Below are 24,874 nucleotides of genomic sequence, written 5' to 3' on the forward strand. Positions count from 1 at the left end.
TTCTGCCTCATGGTTGTTATCTCAATCACTAAAGCTCTTGGCAAATACTTCAGTGCCATGACTGCCTGGCTGCTACCATGCATTGACTATGATAGTCATAAACTGAGCCTCCAAAACTTTAAGCAACCCCCAATTCAGTTCTTTGATAAGTTGCTTTTATCACAGCAATAGAAAGTAGCTAAATCATGGCCAAACTACATTCAGAATGCTTGTTGCATTGTTGTTTTTCCACTAATAATGAATGAATAATTTTTATTTCCTATATTAACACCAGCAAATGATATGGCCACAGTATTTGATTGCTCTGATAAACATATGATAGTATTTCATAGAGATTTTAAATATTATTTTCCAAATGACGAATGTCCGGTTATCTTATTTATCCTCTCTCTATTCTTTTGAAATATTTGTACCTATTTGCCAATACTTTTATTTTACATTTATTATTTTTCATTCAGCATGTTATTAGATTTCTTTCTTTGTCCTTGATTTGTCAAATTTCTCTTTCTCCAAATTAAGGGAAGTTGCTCAATAAAAATTGCAAAATAGTTGAATGGAAGCTACTGGGGACCAGAGGGAAGGAGGGGTGAGAAGACATTAGTTCAAGGGATAGAGATTTTGGTAATGCTAGGTAAATAAATCCTTTAGATCTACCGAATGAAACATTTTGAGTACAGTTAATACTCTACTATACATGTGATATTTGTCATGGGAAAAGATTTCTGTGTTCATTTCCTTTATCATGGCAACTTTTCCACAACATATATGTGTTAATATGTCAGACACCTCTGAGTATACCCCATAAAATTTTATGTTAACAATTATATATCAATTATATATTCCTGGAAATGGCTGAAAAGGAGAGATTATTAAAAAGATACAAAGATAAATTACATACTTGGAAAATATGTTTACAGAGCAGCTTCCAAAAGAAACTTAGATTTAAAGTGTTTTTCTCTTGTTTTTAACATAAAGGTATATATTTTATATTTAGGTTTTCAAGCTTTTCTTATATGGTTTTTGCAAAGCCTGTCATTATTTAACTTAGTTCCACAATGGGGAAGATTGACCCAAAGATGGTATAAATTATATTTTCCCCAAACTCCAAGAAGGCATATTTCCAAAGACTAAAAAGTGAATTCATATACATAGAAAAGAAGCCAGGTTTCTGATCTTATAGAGCATCCGAGTTTCCAACAAGGGAGTAGCCATTACTTCCTTACCGAGTACCCTTAAGTAATTAAAGGAAAGGGTGAACTTTGTATGACTTTAACGCATTCACATTTTCTTCAGGATCATCTATTTTAATGTCTTTTGTTTTATAAGAACTTTAGCCTTTTGATAGATTTTCTCATGGCAAAGACAGAAGATCTGAAAACAGTAGGCAACATGACAAGATGAAATGGGCACACCAAATATTTGTTATATGAATTAATGCCAGAGCTATGGTTAACCCCAGTTCTTCATCCAAGACATTAACTACCCAAATGGAATGGATCTTCACAGTTAGGAACCCAAGACTACAGTTTCTGAGGACTCTAGTAGTTCATCTTCATATGAAACTCTCACCAAGACATTTTCTCGCAACTAGAGAGCATGGTTATTAAAGAATTCCTATCACTACGGTTTTCTCTTCCTTTTCTCTATGTTGTAGAAGACAGTACCATTTCATGATACTTAATATGTAAAAGAAAGAAATGACATGATAGCCTCTTAGGTGTATAGCTCAGAAGCTGCTCACCTGACTCCTCAAAAGGCAATGCTTGCTCTGGGTACATCTGTACAGAACTCACTTCTTGTGTTTATAAGGCAAAATGGTTGACATAGGCTCTCAGAAACCTATACTTGCTAATTTCTCTTAACCCCATAGCCAAAGGGAGACAATATTAATTAAGTGTTCTGGTTAAGTAGTTTATTTTATATTTTATCATCCGTAGTTTTATTTACCGTGTAAAACAGTACTGCTAATCCACTTAAATGTATAAAGTGTTTTTAGAGAGCCTTTAGAAAGGACCAAATAGCTTGCTTAGCTGATTTAGAAATGATAAATTCAGAATCAAAGTAGTTTAACACTATATTTAAATAATATGAGACACATTGTAGTCTGCAATTAATGTCAGTAACACCAGGATATTTCCATAATTTCACAGAAACCTGCAATGACTGATGTCTGGGCTGCTTTAATGGTGTTTTATTTTTCCCCTTGGTATCCATAACAATGATTGCTATTAAACAACTGCATAAACTTTGTGGCATTTCTAGATAACCACCACTTTGTGAGCATACTACACAGTACTTAAAAACCATTGGATTAAGGCATACATCTTCATTGTAGTCTAAAACATGTTCTAAGAATTTCTAATGAGGTATATGAATCAGTAAAAGTCAGAGTGAGCAGTAATGGCTTGAATGTAAATTGGGTTAATTGTCAAGCACTCTTGTGAGAAAAGCTGGAACATTCCTTCCCACAATGTCATAAAGGCAATAATTGACTACTTTTAGACATTAGACTACATGACTTTCCTATTTCACTTTTAAATACTTTTCAATACTATTATAGTCTTTAAGTTTGAGAAAGTATGTGTAAGTATGGGGAAAAACTTCCCATAATATGCATGACATAAACATATTTTTCAAAATAGGTCTATTTTTATTTAACTGTGTGCATGCATATGTCATATGTATTCAGATGCTCAAAGAGGTCAGATGAGAGAGTTTTTTTATAGGTAGTTGTGAGCCACCTGTTGTGGGTGCTGGAAACTGAACTCAGGTCCAGTGGAAGAGAAGGAGATCTTATTACTCAGTGAGCTTTCTCTCTAGGTTCTTCCAAACAAGCAAACATGTAGATTGAAAAACATTTCTTTGTTTACACAATACTCTTTTTTTCTCCTCAACTATGAGAGAACTCATATCCAACTGTTACTTGTACTTTTCTCTCATTTTTCCAAGTTATTATCAATTCACATTCTGTCTGAAATAAAAATTCAAACACTCTAGTTTTGATGAAGAAATCTAATCTTTATTTCTATGATGTCAGCACAATATACTCACACGATAGCTTTGATCTGTACTTAACAAAATACATTTATAGCACTTTACAAACTTTATCAGTTTGGAAAACATCGCATAACATTTTATTAAACACAATACTTCATATATATTATATATTCATATTTTTATTTACTTTAAAAAGATAATTAACTCTCTTTATTCAATACTTGGTTTTATCAATAAAGCACAGCCTAACAAAAGAAGAATTGCTCTCATTAGCAAATAAGGTAAATCGAACACTAAGAAGAGATACCACCTGTTAGTCTGATTTATTTTAAATTAAGGTACCAGTGGAATGTAAACAAATTTTTTGTAATTATTTATTTTTTACAAAAGATGTGTTATCAAATATACATGCAGAGGTCTGAATTCTAGTGTCTATCGCTGTATTTCCTTAACAACGTGGTACAATTTGTTAAGTCATTAAAAACTGTAGCCTTTGGCACTTTGAGTAGAAAAAGAATATATCAATAGTATGTAAAGAACAAAAGTTCAATGACTAGAGAAGTGCTTTAAAATCCTTTTTTTTTTTTTTTTAAGAAATAGGAAAGATTAGTAAATATCATACTGCACCTCAAATACTGCAGCTTGGTTTTTCTCCAGAGTACTAAAACCGGTCCACCCTTCCCTCTAGGACTGGCCAGGCCAGCGGGGACATTGTGTCAGTGGTGATGTAAGAAGTAGGGAAGGCCACATTTTACTCCCATTTCCTTCTCTTAGAAGGAACTTGCCAGAAGGGTTACGGCTGAGTCTATATTTTATTGCCAGAGTTTTCAATTCTGCTGGTTTCAGCTAAGTTCCTAATGCCTAGGAGGTTGAGTTTTCTACAAAGCTCTGCCCTTTGAATGGAGAAGCTGATAATGGAGGATGTAGTTCCTTGCTGGACAGCTCTTCTCATTGAAAACTGCAACTGCATTCAGATCAACCGGCTCTGCTGTCTGCTGTCTTTGTTCCCCCTCTTGGCAATTGTCAAGTGTGCCTTATAATTCTTAGGACATGGCCAGGAAAGGTCTAATACCAAATGTCAAGAACCAAATACTTCTCCACACTTTAAACATCTAACCTGGGAAAACACTTCAAAATGTTTGGTTCTCATCCTCTCAACCACACGGTTTCCTTTGATTTAGGCTCAAGGTTCTGGCTTTGAGACGGGCAGCCAAGACTGTCAACTGTACTCCAAGCACAAAAGCTCTCTACATTTACACTGTGATACATTTCTATTTACCACTTAGCATTTGCCTAGATTCTTACTGTTGGTGTCCAGTTAAAAGTGTGTCAGGGAAAGGAGTCAAGCTCACCCCCACTGTGGCTCCAATATGGTGGTTATCAAGAAAATACAAACATGAAATACTCTGGAAAAAGATGAAATTTTGAGATTACTTACTGACACGGTAACCTATGCCATCGGATTGGAGACATCTTGAACTTGACCAACGTATCTGGCAATAGAACGCACAGTTTCAACCGTTGGCTCAGATTTTCCTGTGTAGGACCTCGCAGCAGTGTATTTTGCACAAGGAATGTAAATGGTCACTTTTGCTTTCTTAAAATAGAAGAATGTGTGTATTACTTCAAAAAAACTTAATAAACTAAGATTAAGCCATAAAATGGAAAATGTAATTATAATAATTTCAAAATATCCTCTAAAACAATGTATTTTAAGTATGCAAATGCACTCACTAAAAAAAAAAAAAAACAAACAAAAACCAGCATTACTAATACTTAAATAAAAAAGCAGAGATTTGATGCAGAGGACTAGTTATTCTGTTTCACTGAAAACATTCCTATAGACTTTCAGATGTTGATTTAAAAAAAGCATCTTTCAAAGAAATGCTCAGAACCCCGTCCAATTTTCTTTCTTTCTTTTTCTCTTTTCTGACTGTGAGCGAGCCACTACAGGGAAGCCAAGAATGGCCTATTCTAACACAAAGTCACTGGCATCTTCTGAATGAAGTCACGTTTCTCTGACGAGGGGTCGCACACCACTGTTTCACGGCACGGCAACACAGAGTTTGAGAGTTTAAATGGTAGATGGACTGTGAGAATCAGCACCGCCCAGTCTGCTCCTCTGCTGCAGAGTCAGTAAAAATGAATATATATAATACTGCAGAGTCAGCAAAAATGAATATATATAATACTGCAGAGTCAGCAAAAATGAATTTATATAATACTGCATGGCCTCCGCTGTCGGGGAAACCTGCGTGTTTTGGGTTCCCACAGCTCATTGTAATGAAAAACAAAAACAAAAACCCTTCACAGTTGGCACTCTACATCGGAGGAAACCACTTTTATCCTAATACTGTCCTCTACGAGGCTCAGTGACAGGCTCTAGGAACTATTCAGATGATGAGATTAGTTCAGGTCTTGCTTTGTGCTTTTCCTTTCCCCTTGGTAGAAAATCATCACAAGGTTTTGTAGTGCTTCAGTGAGAGTTCCAGGCTGATGGAGAACAATCCAGTTGGACAAGAAGGCTCTCCATATCCTCTAGAGAAAAAAAAAAAAGCCCCAGAACAACAACAAAAAAACAAAAAAGCACAAGGTACATTAAATGTGTGGTCATGGGGTGGGCATGGGGGTGTCACCAAAATGATGACAAGAAGGGCCGTCACTCAATCCTTATAAGCCCGCGTGGGGGAGGTTCCTTTGTAGAAGATGTTTCTTGTGTTTTCAGGGCTGTTGCTTCTTTCGGGGATCAAGATGATGTTGCCCTTCCTGCGCAGGGTAGAGTCGCGCGAGGACGACACAGACAGTGTCTCTGAGCCTATCTCGCTGCCCTCCACCGGGGTCACCCGGATGGTGGTGATGCCGTGGTGGTGGTGTTCGTTGCTATCGATGTTGCTTCTCTTGCGATCTCCAGAGCCGAAGCTGTCTTTGAGGGACTCGCAGCTTTCCGAGTCCCTGTTGAGGTCGTTGAGCTCATAGGTTTGGCGCAGGCTACTTTTTTCCGGAGCTTTCCATTTCCAGGAGCCACTGCCTTCGCCCTCGGTGGACGACGGGATCTGGATGATGGGCCTGTTGTTCTCGGGATGAGCCTCCACGCGCACGATGCCGCTGGGCTCGTGGTCAGTCAGGGTTTTGTAGCGGATGGAGCCTGTGCAGGTGACCGTGCTACCTTCTGCGTTCTTGGGGCTGCTCTGCAGCACACCTTGCTGCTTGGACATGGCGATGACCTGCATGATGCGTGGCTGGTTGTTGCTCCGGTTACAGGCCACGGTCTTCTCTGCTGCTTTCAGCCACTTGGCCCGTGCAGAACTGCTCTTGGGCGAGGTGCTTATGTTTTCCTGGGTCTCCTCGGGGATGTGCACCAGTTGGGAAGAGCCGGGGCGGGACTGGATGGAAACTCGTGGGCCTCCGGGCATACTATTGTTGCACCCGGGAACTGAACCAGGCTGGATCTTGAGGTACTGATTGCCTGGGACATGGTGGTCTCCATTCACCCCCACCCTCGAGGGCTCTGAGCTGGACCTCATTTCTATGGACCTGGGTGGTGACTGCCCTTCTGGTTCAGTGTCCATAACCTGCAGGGACATCTTGCGACTCTCGTTCTTGCTCTTCCACTGGGTAAGGAGCTGCTTGGACCGGGCAGAATCCATAGAGGCGTGGATGCTCGCGTTTCTTCTCACCGGGTCTTCCACAGAGGGAGTGTTGGCTCTGGGCAGCGTGTTGCTGAAGGTCACCATGCTCTCCTTCCCCATGGGGCTCCTGGGAGTGATGATTTCTACATCAGCGTTGGCCCTCTTGAGATTTGTTAAGGAGCTTGCATCCCTGTGGTTTCGGTTGAGGATACCCTCTGTGTGAGCAATTCCATCACCGCTGCTACCGTTTTTAGCTGATAAAACCCTGCTGGGGTCTTGATTGAGGTCTGTCAGTGTCCTGAGAGCATCTCTGTGCTGAAGCGTACTGTCTTCGCTAGGCAGAAAATTCCCTACAGCGTACAGGCCCTAGGGTTGGAGGCAAAATAACATGGATCACACACTAGAAGGCACCAGTTAATCGCGGTTCCCCTAGAATGCCCAAGGGAGCACACAGTTGAGCTAGGCACTGTACAAAATCACAGACCAATAAAACAATGAAAAGCACAATTTCTCGGGATGTTTGTCGTGGATGTAACTTGTGACTGTCTAGACCACTGAACTAATAGCTCAGAAATAGGGCGATTTTTTTTTTCAGTCCCAGAAGATGTGATTGTCACACTGTGTGTGCTTCAAAAAGAAAAGAGAGACAATGAAAGAAACAAGGACATTTTTTTCCCTATGTTCCAAAGCTCTCCATTTTCCCCCTCTGGAAACAAGAGCTTCTTTTTAAGAGACAGCTCAAGAAGTTTGAATGATTTATGCTCCATTTTCAGTCACACCTTCTGATTGCAAACAGCAACACCGCAGGAAAATACATAACAATGGATCGTTCATAAAAACCCTGTGTGGGTTTGGAAATGAGGCCAAGATACATTGTTTCAAATCACAGCGACTTTAGCCTTCCTTGTCTGCTTTAAACCTGACCTTCAATTGGGAAAGTTGGATTGAATTACTGCTTTATACTGAATGTGGGTCAAGTGTTATTTAATTTTGTCTTCATATTTAGTCCATCAGTTTTATTTGTTTTAGATTTGGAAAAGGCTAAATTTCAGCTTCAAAATATCCTGGCTACAGGAGATCATGAAGCAGGCGTCTGCCTGTGAGATGGTTTCAGTTGAGGGTGGCTGGGTCTACTTTTCAGGCCTAAGAAATGCAGTTCCGTGGTTTTAGAATCTTATAGAATGCTAGCCACTAAGGAGCAGCACGTGCTTAGGAACAATAATGTTCCAGATAGAATAAAATCTATCTGTCTGTTTCTCTCCCTCTCTCCACCTTCTCGTGTGTGTGTGTGTGTGTGTGTGTGTGTGTGTGTGTGTGTGTGTGTATGTGTGTGTGCTGAGACAGGACTTCACTATGACAATTTGGTTGGCTTGGGATTTGTTAGGCAGATTAGGCTGGCCCCCAAACCTGAAGCAGATAAACATCTGCCTCTGCCTCTGTCTCTCAAATGCTAGGATTTTAGGCACATGCCATCATATGTAAACTGACCTTGTTATTATTATTATTATTATTATTATTATTATTATTATTATTATTATTATGAGAAGGCTTTGTTAGGTAGATTAGGCTGGCCTTGAATTTGCAATGCTCCTGCTTGAGTCTCTTAGGATCATAGGCATGGACATATGAACATTGCCCTGGCTACTGTACTAGTGTCTTTTTTCCATATCTCCTTATGCTCTTGCCACCAAGACTCCTTAATGTTTTCTTAACAGTTGCATTTCATTTGTATGTCTAAGGAGATCTTCCACTGAACAGCAAGTTCTGACCCTATTGTTTAATATTCAGTGCTCAGATTGGTAATATGGTGATTTGGCCTATGTGGAAAACGTGGTTATTATTTTTAGTTAATTGGTTAACTAATTAATGAATTTGGAGAACCTAAACAAGGGCTTGTGTGCTCTACTACTGAGCTATAGTTCTATGTCAGCATCTTCACTCTAGGTAAAGATTCAAGCTTCTGTGTGGCTCTGAAGTGGTGAGCATCACAGTAAAGCCATGTGAACCTCAGGGTACTGCAGTCTTATGTGAGTGGTGAGTGTCAGGGACACACAATGAGGACAAGTGGCCACTTTTCACTCACTGCCAGTTGGCACTCCCATAGACTCCCTGGCTTATGTGTCCTCATTACCCACTGACTTCAGTGTGATCCCTCTCCTCTCTGCTGCAGAAAGCTTGTAACAGTATAATTTACAGTTTCATCACTGGCTATACATTTTTCTAAAGACAGAATCATCACACACTTTATAATTTTTTTATGATTTTTTTTTTTGGAATTTCATTTCCTCAAGCACAAGAATCACATGGCTAAGAGCTGTGGCTATGGGCAACTTAGATTTATTTATTTTCATCTGCCCTTAGTTTCTTCCTTGTTGCCTGCTCTTATTCATCACCTGCATATTGATTACCCTTGACTCTTTCTGACTCCATGACCTGGAAGTTGTGCATTCCATAAATAAGTACAGTGATACTTCTGTCAGTCATGTTCCTGGTTTACAGAGATCTCATGGCTTTCTGTCCACCAGACAGAACCAGTTAAGTGCCTTTTGATTCATTATGAGCCCTTCAAATGCCTTCTTTCTAGAAACCTATTACATTGACTATTTATCTGGTCTACTGATGTGGTCAGCGCAAGTCCTGTCTTCCAAGCTACATCATTTTTCGTCCCAACACTTCCCTTTCTATGTAGATGTTATTTCACACACTGGCCTCTTCCCCTTGAGTGTGATTTCTGCTTTTTTACCTTTACCATATCATTTCTAGAAGCACTCTCTGATGTTCCTTTGGCTGTTGCCTACTCTATAGAGGCCACATTCTGTCACTAAGAATGCTGTAACCATTTATGCTGATGCTCATGTACTATGAGACTCTGAGGGATGCATCCGTTGTTTTATGATGGACGGCAATGGGAAGATAATTAATATTTGAGATGAATGAAAGAATGCATATATGACTATGTTCAATAGGTGCTATCAGTTTCCTTACAATGTAGGTACTTATCTTGAAGATATTTAACATCTTTCAGAGATAGAAAAATGATTAAAAAATTCAATTAGTTGGAACATGGCTATATTCAGAAACGTGCACAGTTGTGGTGTTGGGAAAATTATAGAAACTTTCTCTAAAACTTCACTATTTCACTACTCATTCTTTTATTTCTTTCCATTTTCTTATATGTAAAATTTCAATATACAGGCTATAGCACTATCTACCTGTCTGTCTGTCAATCTGTCTGTCTGTCCATAATGTTTACTTTAAGACTGAAATTCAATGATTCTCAACTCAATTCTGCCTCACAAGAAGAACTCATTAAATCATTTTATTCGAAGTAGAGTATAATTTGACATAGAATGAAGATTTCCCTTATGATATTTTCATGAATACGAAATACATCATGAGTTACTTATTGTACAAAATATCCAATGTAAGCCTTTCTATCTTAGACCGTACTTCACCGAATAATAATAATGTTATTTACCAAATACAGTGCGATTCCTCCTCCTATTAAAAAGCCACAGTAGACATCGACTGGATGGTTCTTATACTGAGTTATCCGTGTTAGCCCGCAGATGATTCCACAGATGATAAATGTGAAGACCAACAGAGGTTTCAGGAGCTTAGAGGAATCGGTTAATGTGGAGTTGAAGTACATCTTTAAAATGAAAAGACTGAGTTAAGTGTGCTAGAAAGGCCCTGGGGTTAGAAGAGTTTAAGGTTCAAGTCGAATGTCTGACTATGACACTTGCAGTGGCTCAGCTCTCAGCGGCCAAGGAGACACATGCAGGATGCACTCACAAAAGGAACAAAGAGCTCTTGCACAATCGCAGGAAAGTTAGAAATACATTGAAACAGTATAAATTTGGCCAGCGAGCCCTCATCTCTCTCTGATATGCTACAACATTGTAGTCCATTTGTGTCACAGAAGACTCTCCAGGCTTTGTAGGTCAAACACAGGAGCCTTCATTGCCTGTCACTATTGAGCTGACAGTGACCTAGAATTCACCATTGCTATATAAATACTGAAAGCATTGTTCCTGTCTGCTGTTCTGTACATTTAATTAAAGACCTTTGGTTTTGGTTATTTTCATGAATTTCATCAATATCTTCCTACCAAATGTTGCATTAAAATGGCCCAAGATTAAAATCAAGTATTATGACTCTCTATAAAAAATTCTTTGATTATATCTTTTTTTCTAAGTAGATTCTGTTAACTACTTTAGATGATATTTGTATTAAAGGAAGGCAGACCTTGATTGTAATCAGTCACTCGGAGGAAACATTCATTTTTCAGCTTTACTAAAGGTCACTATTTAACAACAAGAAACCCGATACTTACAGACACATACACGGCGGCAAAGGCAGCGAGAGTTGCATGCTGGGACGGGAATGACTTTCTGTCAAAGGAAGAGAGCTAAGTTATGCATATTATTCTGAATGTGGCCAGCAATCATCTCAAGAACACTGGGTAGGAGGTTCAACTCAAAGCCACAAAGCAAGCAGCCATAACCTTAATTCACATTTAGTTTACTGAGAAAACCAGAGGGATTTACTACCCTCAGGGAATATTCCTGGTCACCATCAGCATTAAAGAATAACAGTGATGTACTTTTCAGTAAAAATTAAAGTGAAAGGAAGTAGAAAATAGGTATCAGGTTGGTAGAGGAGTATATGCAAGATGGAGTCAGTAATGAGTTGAAAAACAGAAGTAACTACTCTCTGGTTACAACTATAGCAGTCCACTGTGGAAGCTCATAAAATGTAGGCTTTGATATTTTAAACTTTCCTTGTCCCAAGATAGTTTCAGTACATTAAGTAATGAAGTTATGTTCCCCTACACCAGTAGATTTTAATGTACTTTTATACTCTTAAAATGTATAAGGCGAGTCCAGTTTTAACAAATCATTTCTCTGATTAGCCCACTGAAACATGATTATTACTTCTGAAATGACAGAGAATTTTCTTAAGTCAAACAGGGTAGGGAGCAAGGTTCATTTACAACATAGGTCAGGAGAATGTTCATCAGAATACACAGGAAAAGAATTAGAATTTTTCTCAATGGGAAAAAATATGGAAAAAAAGAGTCATGGATATTATTGTTCTAATTGTTTGATAGTTGCACTTCAACACGAACAAATGTAGAGAAATTGAGAAAGAATTCAGGACATGGTTTTTTAATGTAGATTCACAATTACTGAATGGTCCATGGAATTTGCTTCCATGAAAAGTCACTAAATAACAAATAAAATTTTCATAATAATTCTTTAGGGCTCTGAATCTCTCTACTTATTTCTTTTGAGATTCTCAGGAACTTATTCTTGTCTTTAAGTTTATTTTACTGTGTTGATTGAAAAGAATTCAGTGTATTAGTAGCCTTTTTAGTCTTTTTTATTCTTAGCTTTCTGAAATGTAAAGTCAGGAACTGTTTAACACTCTTGTGTTCGTCCAAAGAAAAGAGACGTCATTGCAGATGTTACTTCTTCAAACCTCAGAGAAGCAAAATTTACCTAATTTTTAAATAAAGGATACAGAAGAGACACAACATAGACATTTGGCACTTGACCTAAATGAGTCCGATGTACATATTGACTGTTAGCTATAAGGAATCACTGATGTCATAGAACACAAAACATGGATTTGGTGAAGGAGGTGCTGTAGCAAGACTGTGACACTGAAACTTGGAGACTTTAAGGAAAGGATTTGGAACATGCCACTAACCCATATCTGTGTTAAAGTCACTGAAAAGATTATTGCATTGGAAATATTGAAGGTCACTGTGACCGAAAATGGCATGTGTAAACGGTACAAGGATGGTGAGACACAAGTACGGGTATGGAATAGTTTTAAAATTCTGCTTTCAACCTGCCACTGTTGATAACCGTAAGGTCAGATCCTGAACAAATATCTTCCACGATGTAGGAATTTTCTTTGCAGGATACATTCAGAGAGGTATAATTTGGCTTGCACACAGTCAGAAAGTATGGTGCCTGGTATCCTGTGGACAGCTGTATGATATCTGTAATGAGAGCTGTGGAGCACAGTCCAAACACATGGACACCTAGAAGGAAGTGGAAAACATTGTCACTGGCTGGAGAGGGCTTTCTGCTAGCATTATCTATGTTAATTATATACTGACATGTGACCTTATAGACTGCTGCTGTTTTCTTTAATATAATTTAAGAGATAGTTTAGAAATGTTCTAAACTAAGTTAATATTTAAGTGCAACACAATACACTGAGAATTCCCCAAGTTGTAAGTATACTGTAGTCGCTCTTGTTAATTAAGGTATATCTTTTATATGTTAAATATTTAGTTTTAATTAAATGTGTCTGTGTGTAAGTCTGTGCACCTATGAGCATAGGTACCTGCAAAGCACAGAAGAAGGTGTCAGATTTTGAGAGCTGGAGTTACATGGCGTTGCGAATGACCAGATCTGGGTGCTAAAATATGGAACCTGGGACCTCTGCAAGAGCAGTGTGTGTGTGTGTGTGTGTGTGTGTGTGTGTGTGTGTGTGTGTGTGTGTGTGTTTAACTGAAGAGCTATGGCCCCAGTGCCGAAGATCAGTTCTTAACAGGGCTTACCAAACATCACTTGTCATCTACCTGGTGAAAGTTGAGAAATGCATAGAAAGGGTCAGAGTATGAGAAATGTAGTAGAATTAAAAATGCTACTGGTTTAATTCTTTTTGTTTTGTGATCAACTGAACTTATTTAGGTCATCTATGTGATCATGGGTTTGGAACAGTTCATTGGAATCTGGTGGATTTGCAACTAAGGCCGCTGCCCCTACTGCAGATCCCCCAGTAGCTAAGTAGTTCAGTAATGTGGAAAAGAACTTTTAGGGAGGAGGGGGAGTTGACAGGGATGGGAAGGAGATAAAAGCAAATAAGGAGGTAAGAATAGACAGTACATTAAATATAATGTATACAATTGTCAAGAAGTAATATAGTAAAAAGTTATTTAAATTTGTGATCTGATGTATACAACCAATTAACAATAACATCTCTGAGCAATTCTGGGTAATTCGGCCTCTTTCCTCACCATGGTTTATAACTACAGGCACAGTTTCTAAACCCTCTAGAATCCATACTCATTTTCTATAAAACACAGTCCTGCTAAGAATGCTAATTAAGCAAAGAAGGGGGAAGGCAAGCTTTGTCTTAGTCACCAAACAGCAGTTGCAGCCTAGGAAGCAGTGGGCGCTGCCATATTTGATGTTGTTCTGCATCTCTACCCAAAATCCCACTTTTATCTTCTGGGAACAGTCATAAACTACAAAGCCTCAAGGTCTATGCCTGTTTGAAGTCCCTTGCTCGGCTCATCTAGAACTTGTATTTCCTCCCAGGTTGTCTTGACTCGGGCACTCATCCTGACTCAACTGCTTGACTTCTGACTCATGAGTCACCGCAGCCTCATTCTGAGAGGCGCCCATCACCACCTCCAGACCAGCAGCGCTGAACTGTACAAACCATTTCCCACTCTTCTCTAGCGATCACCCTCCAATCAGCACAGCCCCAATGACATCGCGGATTCAGGGCATGGAAAGCCGATCTCTGCATTCCGCTTCCTAGAAGCATGAATAAGCTCTATCCTTTTTATAAATACATGTGTAGGTGTGTGAGGATCTGCAGTAGTGTGAGGGTGTTCATGGAGAGCAGGGTAACGTGTCAGGTCCCCTTTCAGGCTGCCTAATGCAGGTTCTAAGAACCAAACTCCTCCAGTCCTCTCGAAGAGCAGCAAGTGCTCATAACCACTAAGCTATATCTTCAGCTCCCTAGGATTCATTCTTGACACTCCGTACCGGAGATCATTGTGTGTTGAACACAAGGAGCAGGCAGTGCAGTCTGAGGTTTGCATGGCTTGGGTAAAGACTGAATAGAAAGGGAATTAGCTCATTTTACGTTTGGAAAATGGGACTCTCCAGGCCCAGGAAGGATGAGGTTTCTGAGAACATTCCTGAGTACACACTCCTTTGTCCATAGCATTATATTCTATTATGGAAACATTTCTCTGGGCTCAGCTTTGGATCTTGGAGTTCTATTTTCTTGCCTCAAATGCTGCTAGCAGGACTACTGATTTTTTAACTGTATCAATGTGACTGTAAAACGATAACTTTAAAGAGCAGAGTTTGGGGAATGAATCAGAGCTAGTTTTGTGTGTGTGTGTGTGTGTGTGTGTGTGTGTGTGTGTGTGTGTGATTGGAGAGAAGATTTAATTTATTTATTTATGAGATATTATTACGTGAAGCCACCAACTTCTTTATGCTGACATGTTATAGCATATAAGGTCAAAATAACATAAAGAAAACATAATACAAGGTTAAAGTGATATAATATATTAGTATAATATAATATAAAGTAATAATTTTATAAGGTAAAAACAACCTTCACTGACTTCCTGAGATGAAGAGAAAACATTCAGTCTGGTTCTGGTATTGTGGATAACTGTTTAAATCAGTGAAAAAAAAAAGTAAAAAAGAAGTCCGTGGCTCCAACTACATTAAAATAGTTTCATTCTAATTGTGATTTCGGGGTTAGTATAATTCAGAGACTGCTTAGTCAGGCCTGAAATTTTCTTATAAACTTCACTAAAAATGTAAGGTGAGGTGGAGGAGGGACAAGAGATTCTAACCAAGAAAAACGTAACTATGATGAAGCAATCTTTCATGACATTTCCAAACCCAGTGACTTCAGGATAAAACTACCCAGAAACAGACTTATGTGAATAAATTAATTTCTCAAGCATTGTCAATTAGTGAGGACTCACTGACACTTATTCTCCATTTAAAGCAACTAAGAAGGGCGTGGTCCCACGCACCTGTAATTCTAGAACCTGGGGGGCATAGTCAGGAGGCTGAGGAGTTCAAGGTCAGCCTCAGCAGCATCATAATTTAATGCCAGCCAGGGCACCATGGACCATGCCTCTATTCTTTTTCCTGCCCTGGAAAAATACTAAGGCCCAAAACTTACACTCTTTGAAACAATTTTAAAGGAAATTTATGCTTCAACCAGAGTTTGGCAAAATGCCCTGAAATGGTGGTTTTGCTAGCTCACAAAACAGGGCCGTGACTCTAATTAACACATGTTCGAGAGAGAGCCTAGATTCCGGTTTTTTTTTTTTTTTTTTTTTTTTTTTTTTTAATTTTCTTGTATAATGTAAAACTCATCACATACTGAACATATACATCTAAATTACAGCTTTAAGGGCATAATATCTGTAATTAGACGTAGCATTTCTCTACAAAAAAAGCATTTCCATTCTTTTTTGCTCCTTACACCCACCGACAAATCTGACGGCTCTTCTGAGAAAGGAGTTGAAGTTGCAGCCCCCGGCGTTGATGTTGGGCTCCAATCCAGCTCCATTTCTCCTTTTAGAGAGGCAGCAGTACAGAATCCCTTCACCCACCATGATCTGCAAAGACCATACACTGTCAGCAAGGGAATCACTGTACCTACACACATAGAAAATATGCTTCATCCCACACACATGTATATATATATATATATATTTAACATGCGAATTCATCTGGGGATTTAGCAAGCAGTGGAAGATATCTCAGAATTTCAATTTGATTACAATAATCAGCCTTTAGCTTTTTGCTCACTTTACTTAACTACCCAGTGACTGATTGTGCTCTAGCTTTGAGAATCTGGAAATCAATACTAAGATGCCTCAGAAAAATCAAGTAAGTATAAAGTTAGGTTCAGGAACATTTGATTAGAAGATTTGGTTAATTAAATACTTTTTAATTTAGCAGGAGGTAGAATACATAGAAAGCATTTCTGAATATAGAAGTACTAATAAGTACAGTCATTTCATACATATTTCTGTATGAAGTATGGCTTGTATTGGCTAATGTGTTAGACACCACTCAACATGTAGCTGCCACAAATAGGAAATGTAGGCACTGCGAATGAATTCAGTATTTAATGTTAATAGTACTACACTAAACAATTTTAAACTACATATATTGAGAACTGAAAAAGCCACATGGAAAGTGGCTATCTTATGGGAGAATGCAGATGACAGGAGAATGTACATAAATGTCTTTCTGAGTGATAAGCTTTCAGAGTGCATGTTTACAGTAGATAGAGAACCATATAGTAATTAGACCAATTAGTAGACAAGGAATGCATCAGAAGTATTTTGAGATATAAACAGTGGGTCATAACATAGTCCAACGGTTGAGGTGGAACTTTAAGAAATAGGACATTGGCGGAGAAATTCAGTTATTTAGCTGTCTTTCCATTCAGGACGTTTTCCCTTGTGAGTCTCTTACTGTATCCTAACATGAATTGCACCACTTTCTCTGTAGCTGACTTGATCACCTGCCTTTCTCCTTAGAGTAGCTTTGTTTTAATCACAGCGCATGCTACCTATTCACTGGATGGACTCTCCTTAGACCAGGACCCTCCAAGGGAAGAGCCATTTCTTACTTATACTCACCTTTTAACATTGTGCCTGAAAATAGGGGATTTGTCTTTTTTATTTTTATTGTGCCAACTACCCTGGAAATATAAGTTGCTACCTATAATACGCACAAGATCTGAATATATGACTTTTATTTATTTAAAAAGGTTTTAAATATTTAAGGGTAAGTCCCTAATAAGTTTTAGATAGTGATTTTCATAAATGTGCAGAGTTGTGAAAAGGATGTATTTAAGAGATGAACAGTCACTAAGAAATAGAAGATCATGTCACTGTAATGATCATGGATGGATTTAGGTTAGCGTTAGATACATCTGGGTGAGTTCTTATGTTCTCATTAAAAACTTTTGTTTTACAAAATGCTTAAAAATTATAATTCTCTTAGTTATATTTAGCTGTATAGGTAATGTGGTGTGCGTGCCATGGTAATAACTTAATTTGTGTAAAAATTTCTCATATAATGTTCCTCAAGGAACTCTCACAGTAAGCCAAACATAAATACCGCATGGTATTACAACTCTTTTAAAGTCAGTCAGCACAGAAATGAAGCGGGGGTTGTCTCTATTATTCAATACTGAATTAACTTTTTGACTGATATTTTCCAAAATTGTTATTTCAGATGAGACATAGAGATGCACTAGGTTCTCTGTTGCGTCCTAGCCCCTCTCTTTATACCAGCATTCTGTACAATCTAAGCCAAATGAAACTATATCTTGTCTTCCTACTTTCCAGGAAGATTCCAGTTTTGTAATAAGTTAATTCAGCTACAAATTTGAAAAGAAACCCAGCATCTTTGATGGCCAGAGATTAGAGACTGTTCACATGCACTTTGAGGAAAGGAAAGGAAGAAGGACTTAAGGAGGTAGTTGGCAGTAAGAGTATAGAAGGGTTATTGTCTTCTATACCTTCCACCCACTCAATGCTAAGAAAAAAACACCTGTTTATGGGGAGAGCCCTTAGAGACAGAAAGAAAAATGAAATCAGAACAAAGCTTGAAGAACTTGATATATCTGGCAAGAGAGGAGTGTCAGATTCTGTCATATGTCAGCGATACAAAAGCTTATTAAATACTGTTCTCTCAAAGTCTATGAAACCACTGTTGAAGAAAAACACCACTGATACCTTGGAAACCTTCACTGGATTAGGGTGGGTGTTCTCCAATAATAAATACTTTTTGATTTACTTCTCTTTACATAGAGGATGGAGACCCTATAGAAATGTCCATGGAAGGAGGTGGCCCTGGGCTCTCCAGGTCCTCTCAGTGAGAGGAAGGGTGGTAGATCTCTGTTGATTTCTCAGGTCTTCAAGCCCCAAAACCCTAGGAGGCATCCCTGACTTGTGCATTGAGAGTTTATGATTGGACTTAAGGGAGTCAGGAGAAGTAAGAAAATCGTGATGAGGTCAAAGTCATTGTCCCCAAAGCATCATGTGATAAAAAAAATCCTAATAGAAAAAATAACAACTGAGAAATGTTTTCTGGTGTGATAGGTTTCAACAAATATTTTTTTCTGCTATGGTCAAATCACTAAGCAAACTGATGGTAAGGCACTACTCTTTGAGGAAATATCATCCATTAAAAAATTTCTCTAAAAAGAATAATAAAAATAAAAAGGGGTTTTAAAGAAAGCTTTCTTTATCTGCGTCCACATACAATATTAATAATTCTAATCCCTCTGAACTCACAGGAGGTCAAATTACAATAATTTAAACATTGAATAAATTAGGCTTTCATGATTTTATCAAAACATTTTATTCAATACATTTATAGTATAAATAACATCATTATTTACTATAAAATTAGTACTTTGGATACACAGTAATGGTTATATGAAAGTATGGAATTTAGAAGGTCTACAAAACAGTTTTTTAAAAACTGCTGATGTTCTAAAATTCAAAAGGCTAGTGTATGAGAGAATTTCATAAAAGTTCCATTTAAGTGTGCCTTTTAATTTAATAATATTTGCCTGACATTTATGATCGTGATAAAGGACTAGAGATGAGCAAAAGTTCCTCTGGCATGAGTAAACACCATCACCCTGGAAACAAATTTCTTGTCTTTTAGGCTAGTAGTGTGGGGGTAGACAAAATGGCAGCAAGACTTGAGTAACCTTATCCATCAATGGATTTACATAAAGCATACTTTTGTGATATGTATTAACACACTAAGACAACTATTTTATAAATTAAATACATATAAAAGAAAGTTACCAACTAAAAATAGTCAAGTAAACTGATACTTTTCATAAAAGCAACATAAATGATTAAATAAATATTTTTAAAAGTGCCAGTATTTCTTGCTATTAGAAATATGAAAAGTAAAGTGACTTTAAGATATTACATTCTCTTAGTCAGAATGGCCATCATCAATAAATGTGACAAGAAAGTCTGGAAAAGATGTGCAGAGAAGGAAAGACTTATTTAATCTTGGTGGAGGCAAAATTAATATAGCCATAGTGGAAATCAGTTTAGAAATTTCTCAAAAAATTAAAAATAGAACCATATGACTCTAATACTTCACTTTTGAGCAGACAATCAGAGCAGTCTATACCCCATCCTAGACAGATTTGCACCTGGTTGTTTATTGCTGCCTTCGTCACTATAGTAATGAATCAGAATCAGCTTAGTTGTTCATTAACTGATGAATATATAATGAGCAATTATATGTATATAAAATGGAATGCTATTCTGCTCTAAAGTAAAATGCAGTCACAAAATCTGTAGGTAAATAGATTAACTTAGAATGTACAAAATAATCATGTTATACAATTCTTAGATAGAAAAAGCCTGTTTTCTCTCAGTCATATGCAGTATCTAGTCAGTAATATACAACATACATAGCCAGCAAGCAATAAACAAGTACATATGTGGATCCAGTATATCCTGTAGAATAAAGAACAAAGAAAGATAAGTACCAGGGGATGAAGATAGTCTGAGTGCACATTCACCACGAAGAAAGATACAAAACAACTTTCTGTTAGTTCTAATCTGTCATAGATTTTCTATTTTTTTGTCGGTGATGAGTGCATAAAAGCATTACTAAATTATAAAACAAAATGGGAATTACTCTAGGTTCTCTTCTGAATGGCTACTGAAACTGTAAGGAGCTCATTGAGTCGTTTAGTCTTTGGTCTGGCTAAGTTTAGTGTGTAGGTTTTTAATAATACATGTTTTAAATAATAAATTTTTAAAAATAAATAACTATTAATTTACTTTATTGAGGTATATGTGTGTGTGTGTGTGTGTGTGTGTGTGTGTGTGTTTTAAAGTGTAAATCCCTGTGGTGAATCTGAAGTATCTCATTCTGTATATCTACCTATCTTTGTGTGTGCTTGCATGCATGTGAAAGGCACAGAGAGAGGGAGAGGGAGAGGAAAAAGAAAGAAGAGAGAGGGAGAGAAAGAGAGAGAGAGAGAGGGAGATATCTTTATAGTTGGTATGCCTCACTGCTCATTATCAGCATAAAGTGTTACTTTAGCAAAAATGTTACCAAAAATAATTTTTTGAGGAGAGAGACTGCTGGATATATAATTATTTATTTTAAAGCATTTCAAATCCAAATAACAAACACACGAAAAATACACCATTTAGAAGTGTATCAGTGAAGGCTTGTTTTCTTAGTGTAGGGGAATGCCAAAGTGGGAGTGGGTGGTTGGAAGTAGGAGTATCTTCATGGAAGCAAGGAGAGGAGGAAGGAGGATGGGAGGGGGAGGGGATAACATTTAAAATGTAAATACATAAAATATCCAATAAAAATGATAAATATAAAAGTAAAAGAGATCTACAGAAGCTTTAAAAAATAGAAGTGTATCAGGAATTTAATAGCACTTATTAAAATACTTGTGTGATTATAAAACTTTTTCATAATGATGTATAAATGCAGGCAAACCATGCAGTCTTTTTAAACTTTACATGCCAACAATGTTAAGAAATCAATTACATGATAATGTCAGTATATACAACACAATCCAGACAAGATCATCCTGTTGAAGGGTTAGAGTTCACCATTTTTTTCCTTTTGTTCCCCCTTGCACACCTACTACACAAACTTGATCATCTTTTGTTCTCTGGGACTGAGCAATACAATTGGAAGGTCAGTTCTTACCGTAATTGCAGGTCCAGCAAAAGCCAAACTTAGCAGCATGAGGAATGGAATGGCCTCCTGGGTTGGCTCAATGTACGGCATGCTAAGACTCCTGTCATAGCAACTGAATCCGGAGTGCACAGGTTTGAAGACATCCGTAAGTTCCAGGAAGTAGAGGCTAACCACCGATGATGCCAATATGGGCAACTGAAAGTGAAACACAGAGGACAGGGTCTATTTTTGTAAAGAGGACAAATAGAATCAGTACATGATGATGTTTGAAACTGACGGAATTTCTCTCTCTCTCGTGGCCCTTCAGTAGGCCGGAATAAAATACAGTCATAAAGTACTGTGGAGCTGACATTCACAGAATGCTTCCTATCCATCTGCCTTACCAGGATGCTCTCAGCCTGTCTCCCTTCACTGTCTTTCTCTTTACTTACCAATTCTCTCATCCACTCTCCTCATCCATGCACATACACAGAGACTTCTGAGCATATGCCAGTTCATTTTCCTTCTAACCTCAAGCATCTCGTTGGTTGTCATTCTCATCTGAACCAAATCCAGTCTACCATGAAGAAAATCCAAGTGCTACATCATGGATTTGAACCTTCCTCGGTACCTAAATTTGGTCTCAGTCTCTGACACTTCTAGTGTACATTTCTAATACTCCTCAACTCTGTACTGACCACACTCAGGGCTTCTTAATGCATGCCCTGTGGGAGTCAAATGAATTTCGTCCCAAGATTCTTTGCATCTGTGCCACCTTCCTTCTATGTCCTCTCCCTAGCTCTTTGGATGAAGGGTACCTCTCTATCATTAATGTTACCGCCCAGTATCTTACAGCCATAGTGGCCTTTGATCTTCCTCAACTTTGTCACCTATATTGATTTTTCTCAGTGGCACTTATTAATCAAAATAACTTTGAAATTAACATTATGTTAGTAAACTTAATAATTAATTCATTTAGTTTTCATTTATAAATTATTACTAAATTAAACACTTTTGGAAGTAAGACTCTGCCAATATTATTTATTGCTGAGTCTTTGAAGCATAAAACTATTACTATCACATTTTAACACCCAAAACATCATATGGTATTTTTAATAGCCAATAACAACTTATCATTAAATGACTAACTGAATAAATGTGTAAACTTTAGTGTATCACAGTAAGTAGACTGCATTGTTACATTTAGCAAGTAAAAAAATACTTGCCAACCAGTGAACTAAAGACTTCGGATTGTAGTAGCATATTTTTATTTTAAGAATATCCCATGCAATGATTGATAATCACTGAAAATAATTCATTGTTTATCTGAAATTTTAGTTTCACTGGCCATTTGTTTGGATATCTTTAAATTAATTACACTCAGTTTATAACCATGTGGAGAAGACCCATCTCAAAAGCAAGACCGGGTGTGACTGAAGAAGACAGGAATGTCAGTATTTTGCCTGCACACAGATTGCCCTTTGCCAATACGACCACTTTTGCAGTTTAACATTCTTTTGTTTATTGAATATATACATAACCAAACCATAAATTTTTTGAGACTATCATTAACCTGTAATTATTTCTTGTTATTCGTTTAAAATGTAAATAGGCAAGATGGAATCATAGTTTCTATTTTCAAGAAGTCCTTTTATGCAGTGAAGTGGGCATTAGACTTATTGAAAAGTTTAGTGACAAATGCTGATTAGTCTATTTTTGTCTTTCTGGTTTTCAAGTGGGTGGTTTTCACAGAAAAAAACATTGACTAAAATATTTATGTTTTCTCTTATGCATTATCATTTGATGACTCTAAATATCTGGTTATTTCTTTATAGTCTTCCATAATCTGATGTACAGAAAAAGTAACTTTTTATTTTGACCAATAAAACGGCTCCTCCTGTTATATGTGTGTGACTAAAATTTTCATTTCAATATAAGTTAATATATTTCATTTTAATTTAGCAAATATATCATTTCTTACATGTCAGATAATTTTTTTGGAAATTACTTCATAGATTTTAACTTATTTAATTTAAATACCATCCGTACAGCAGTCATAACAGCAAGTGGCCAAGTGAGATTTTGAACCAAGCTCATTTCAAATCTTATGTATTAAATACTGTTATATTGTCCTTCCCAAAAATTAAACAGAAATGGTTCATGTAGTGAAATATGATTAGCATCACTTTGAAAGATTACTATTAGCTTGTGGTTTTTTTGTATTTATTACTTAGTTTAAGTATGTAGTAATTAGTCTAAATGGACTTTATCTTAAATGTGTGGTTTATATGAAAGTTGAAAGATTTTCTTCATTTTTAGAAATGAGTTTATATACTTTACACCCCACTCACAGCTTCTCTTCCCCCCTCTCCTTCTAGTCCCTCCCTCTCACTTCAACTCCCTCTACCCTTCTTTCCTCAGAGATGGGGATGCCTCCAATAGATATCAACCTGCTTTGGTATGTCAAGTTACAGGAGGACTAGGCACATCTTCTCCTACTGAGCCTAGACAAGGTAGCCCATTTAGGGAAAAGGGGTCCAAAGGCAGTCGATAGAGTCAGAGACAACTCCTGATTCAGTTGTTAGGGGTACCACATAAAGACCAAGGTGCACATCTGTTACATATGTGTTTGGAGCGTAGGTAATACCATGCATGTTTTTTGGTTGGTGGTTCAGTCTCTGTGAGTCCCATTAGCATAGATTAGTTGATTCTGTAGGTTTTCTTGTGGTGTGCTTGATTCCTTTCCCTCCTTCAATACTTCCTCCTGCTCTTCCACAAGATTTCCCCAAGTTAAGCCTAATGTTGAATGAAATATTTCACTATTAACTAGATTTCTCCAACCAATGTTCATTTTTCCTAGAAAATTTCTCAAGCTATATGTACTTTGCACATGGGAGTTGGATTGAGATCTCCAGTGTCTGTGCAGTTAACATCTGATGATCATTTTATCTTAATTTTAAAAATTTATTTATTTTTATGCATATGAGTATACTGTAGCTGTCTTGAGACACACCAGAAGAGGATATCAGATCTCATTACAGATGGTTGTGAGCCACCATGTGGTCGCTGAGAATTGAATTCAGGACCTCTGGAAGAGCAGTCAGTGTTCTTAACCACTGAGCCATCTCTCTAGCCCTGATGATTGATTTTTTAAAAGTGGTCATAAACTTACAAGGTGACTTTAATGTCTCCTGAATAAGAGGAGGAAAATTTTGCCAACATGAGCCTCCCTTGGCAGAGACACATTTCTCCTTGGACTTATGAATGACTGCCTTACACATAAACTGTGCTCAACTGTATTAGTAAAGACACAGCCAAAGACTGAGGCTAACATTTTCAGTGTGTGTGAATGGGAAGTGGAAATGAATGCTTAGACATTTGCCAGTGCAGTGGCCCCAGTGCAGGAGTCGATGGATTTCACATGACTGTGAGGGTCTGGTGGCAGTATATTTACTACTATCAGAGATGACCTTGGAAGTAATTTTAAATTTCAGTTTTCTTATCTATGAAATTAGCTTTATTGGGAGCACCTGTCGCTGCCAGTCATGTGACAAGATGAAATGAGCTATTTCAAACCAGATGACCCAGTACCTGGGATAGGGACTAACTAGTTTACTTTGGTCCTCTTATGCACATTTCTTTCTCTTTCCATGAATTTAGGTGCCCATGACTTTAAAATAATTAAGAAGACAAATCAAAAGATAAATTTGTAAAAAGCTTACAACAAACTTTATTATAGAATATGGCAAT

At 37.5% G+C, this 24,874-nt stretch overlaps 1 protein-coding gene across 2 annotated transcripts in view; it reads right to left on the bottom strand.

Moving 5' to 3' along the window:
- Nucleotides 1-5,660: 5,660 nt before the first annotated feature.
- PLPPR4 (phospholipid phosphatase related 4) overlaps nucleotides 5,661-24,874 on the bottom strand; it is a gene marked incomplete at both ends in the record, with an annotated part of 36,513 nt that continues 17,299 nt past the window's right edge. The window contains 6 exons of one of the 2 annotated variants that reach the window (XM_080915663.1): nucleotides 5,661-6,992; nucleotides 10,105-10,278; nucleotides 10,963-11,020; nucleotides 12,486-12,681; nucleotides 15,906-16,035; nucleotides 21,155-21,340. In XM_080915663.1, the coding sequence (XP_080771789.1) occupies nucleotides 5,661-6,992; nucleotides 10,105-10,278; nucleotides 10,963-11,020; nucleotides 12,486-12,681; nucleotides 15,906-16,035; nucleotides 21,155-21,340 (2,076 nt within the window). The remainder of the gene's footprint in view (nucleotides 6,993-10,104; nucleotides 10,279-10,962; nucleotides 11,021-12,485; nucleotides 12,682-15,905; nucleotides 16,036-21,154; nucleotides 21,341-24,874) is intronic. The other variant, XM_080915664.1, reaches the window with a different exon arrangement.

This window comes from Micromys minutus (assembly GCF_963924665.1).
Source record: "Micromys minutus genome assembly, chromosome: 4".
In the NCBI taxonomy this organism is placed as follows: domain Eukaryota; kingdom Metazoa; phylum Chordata; class Mammalia; order Rodentia; family Muridae; genus Micromys; species Micromys minutus.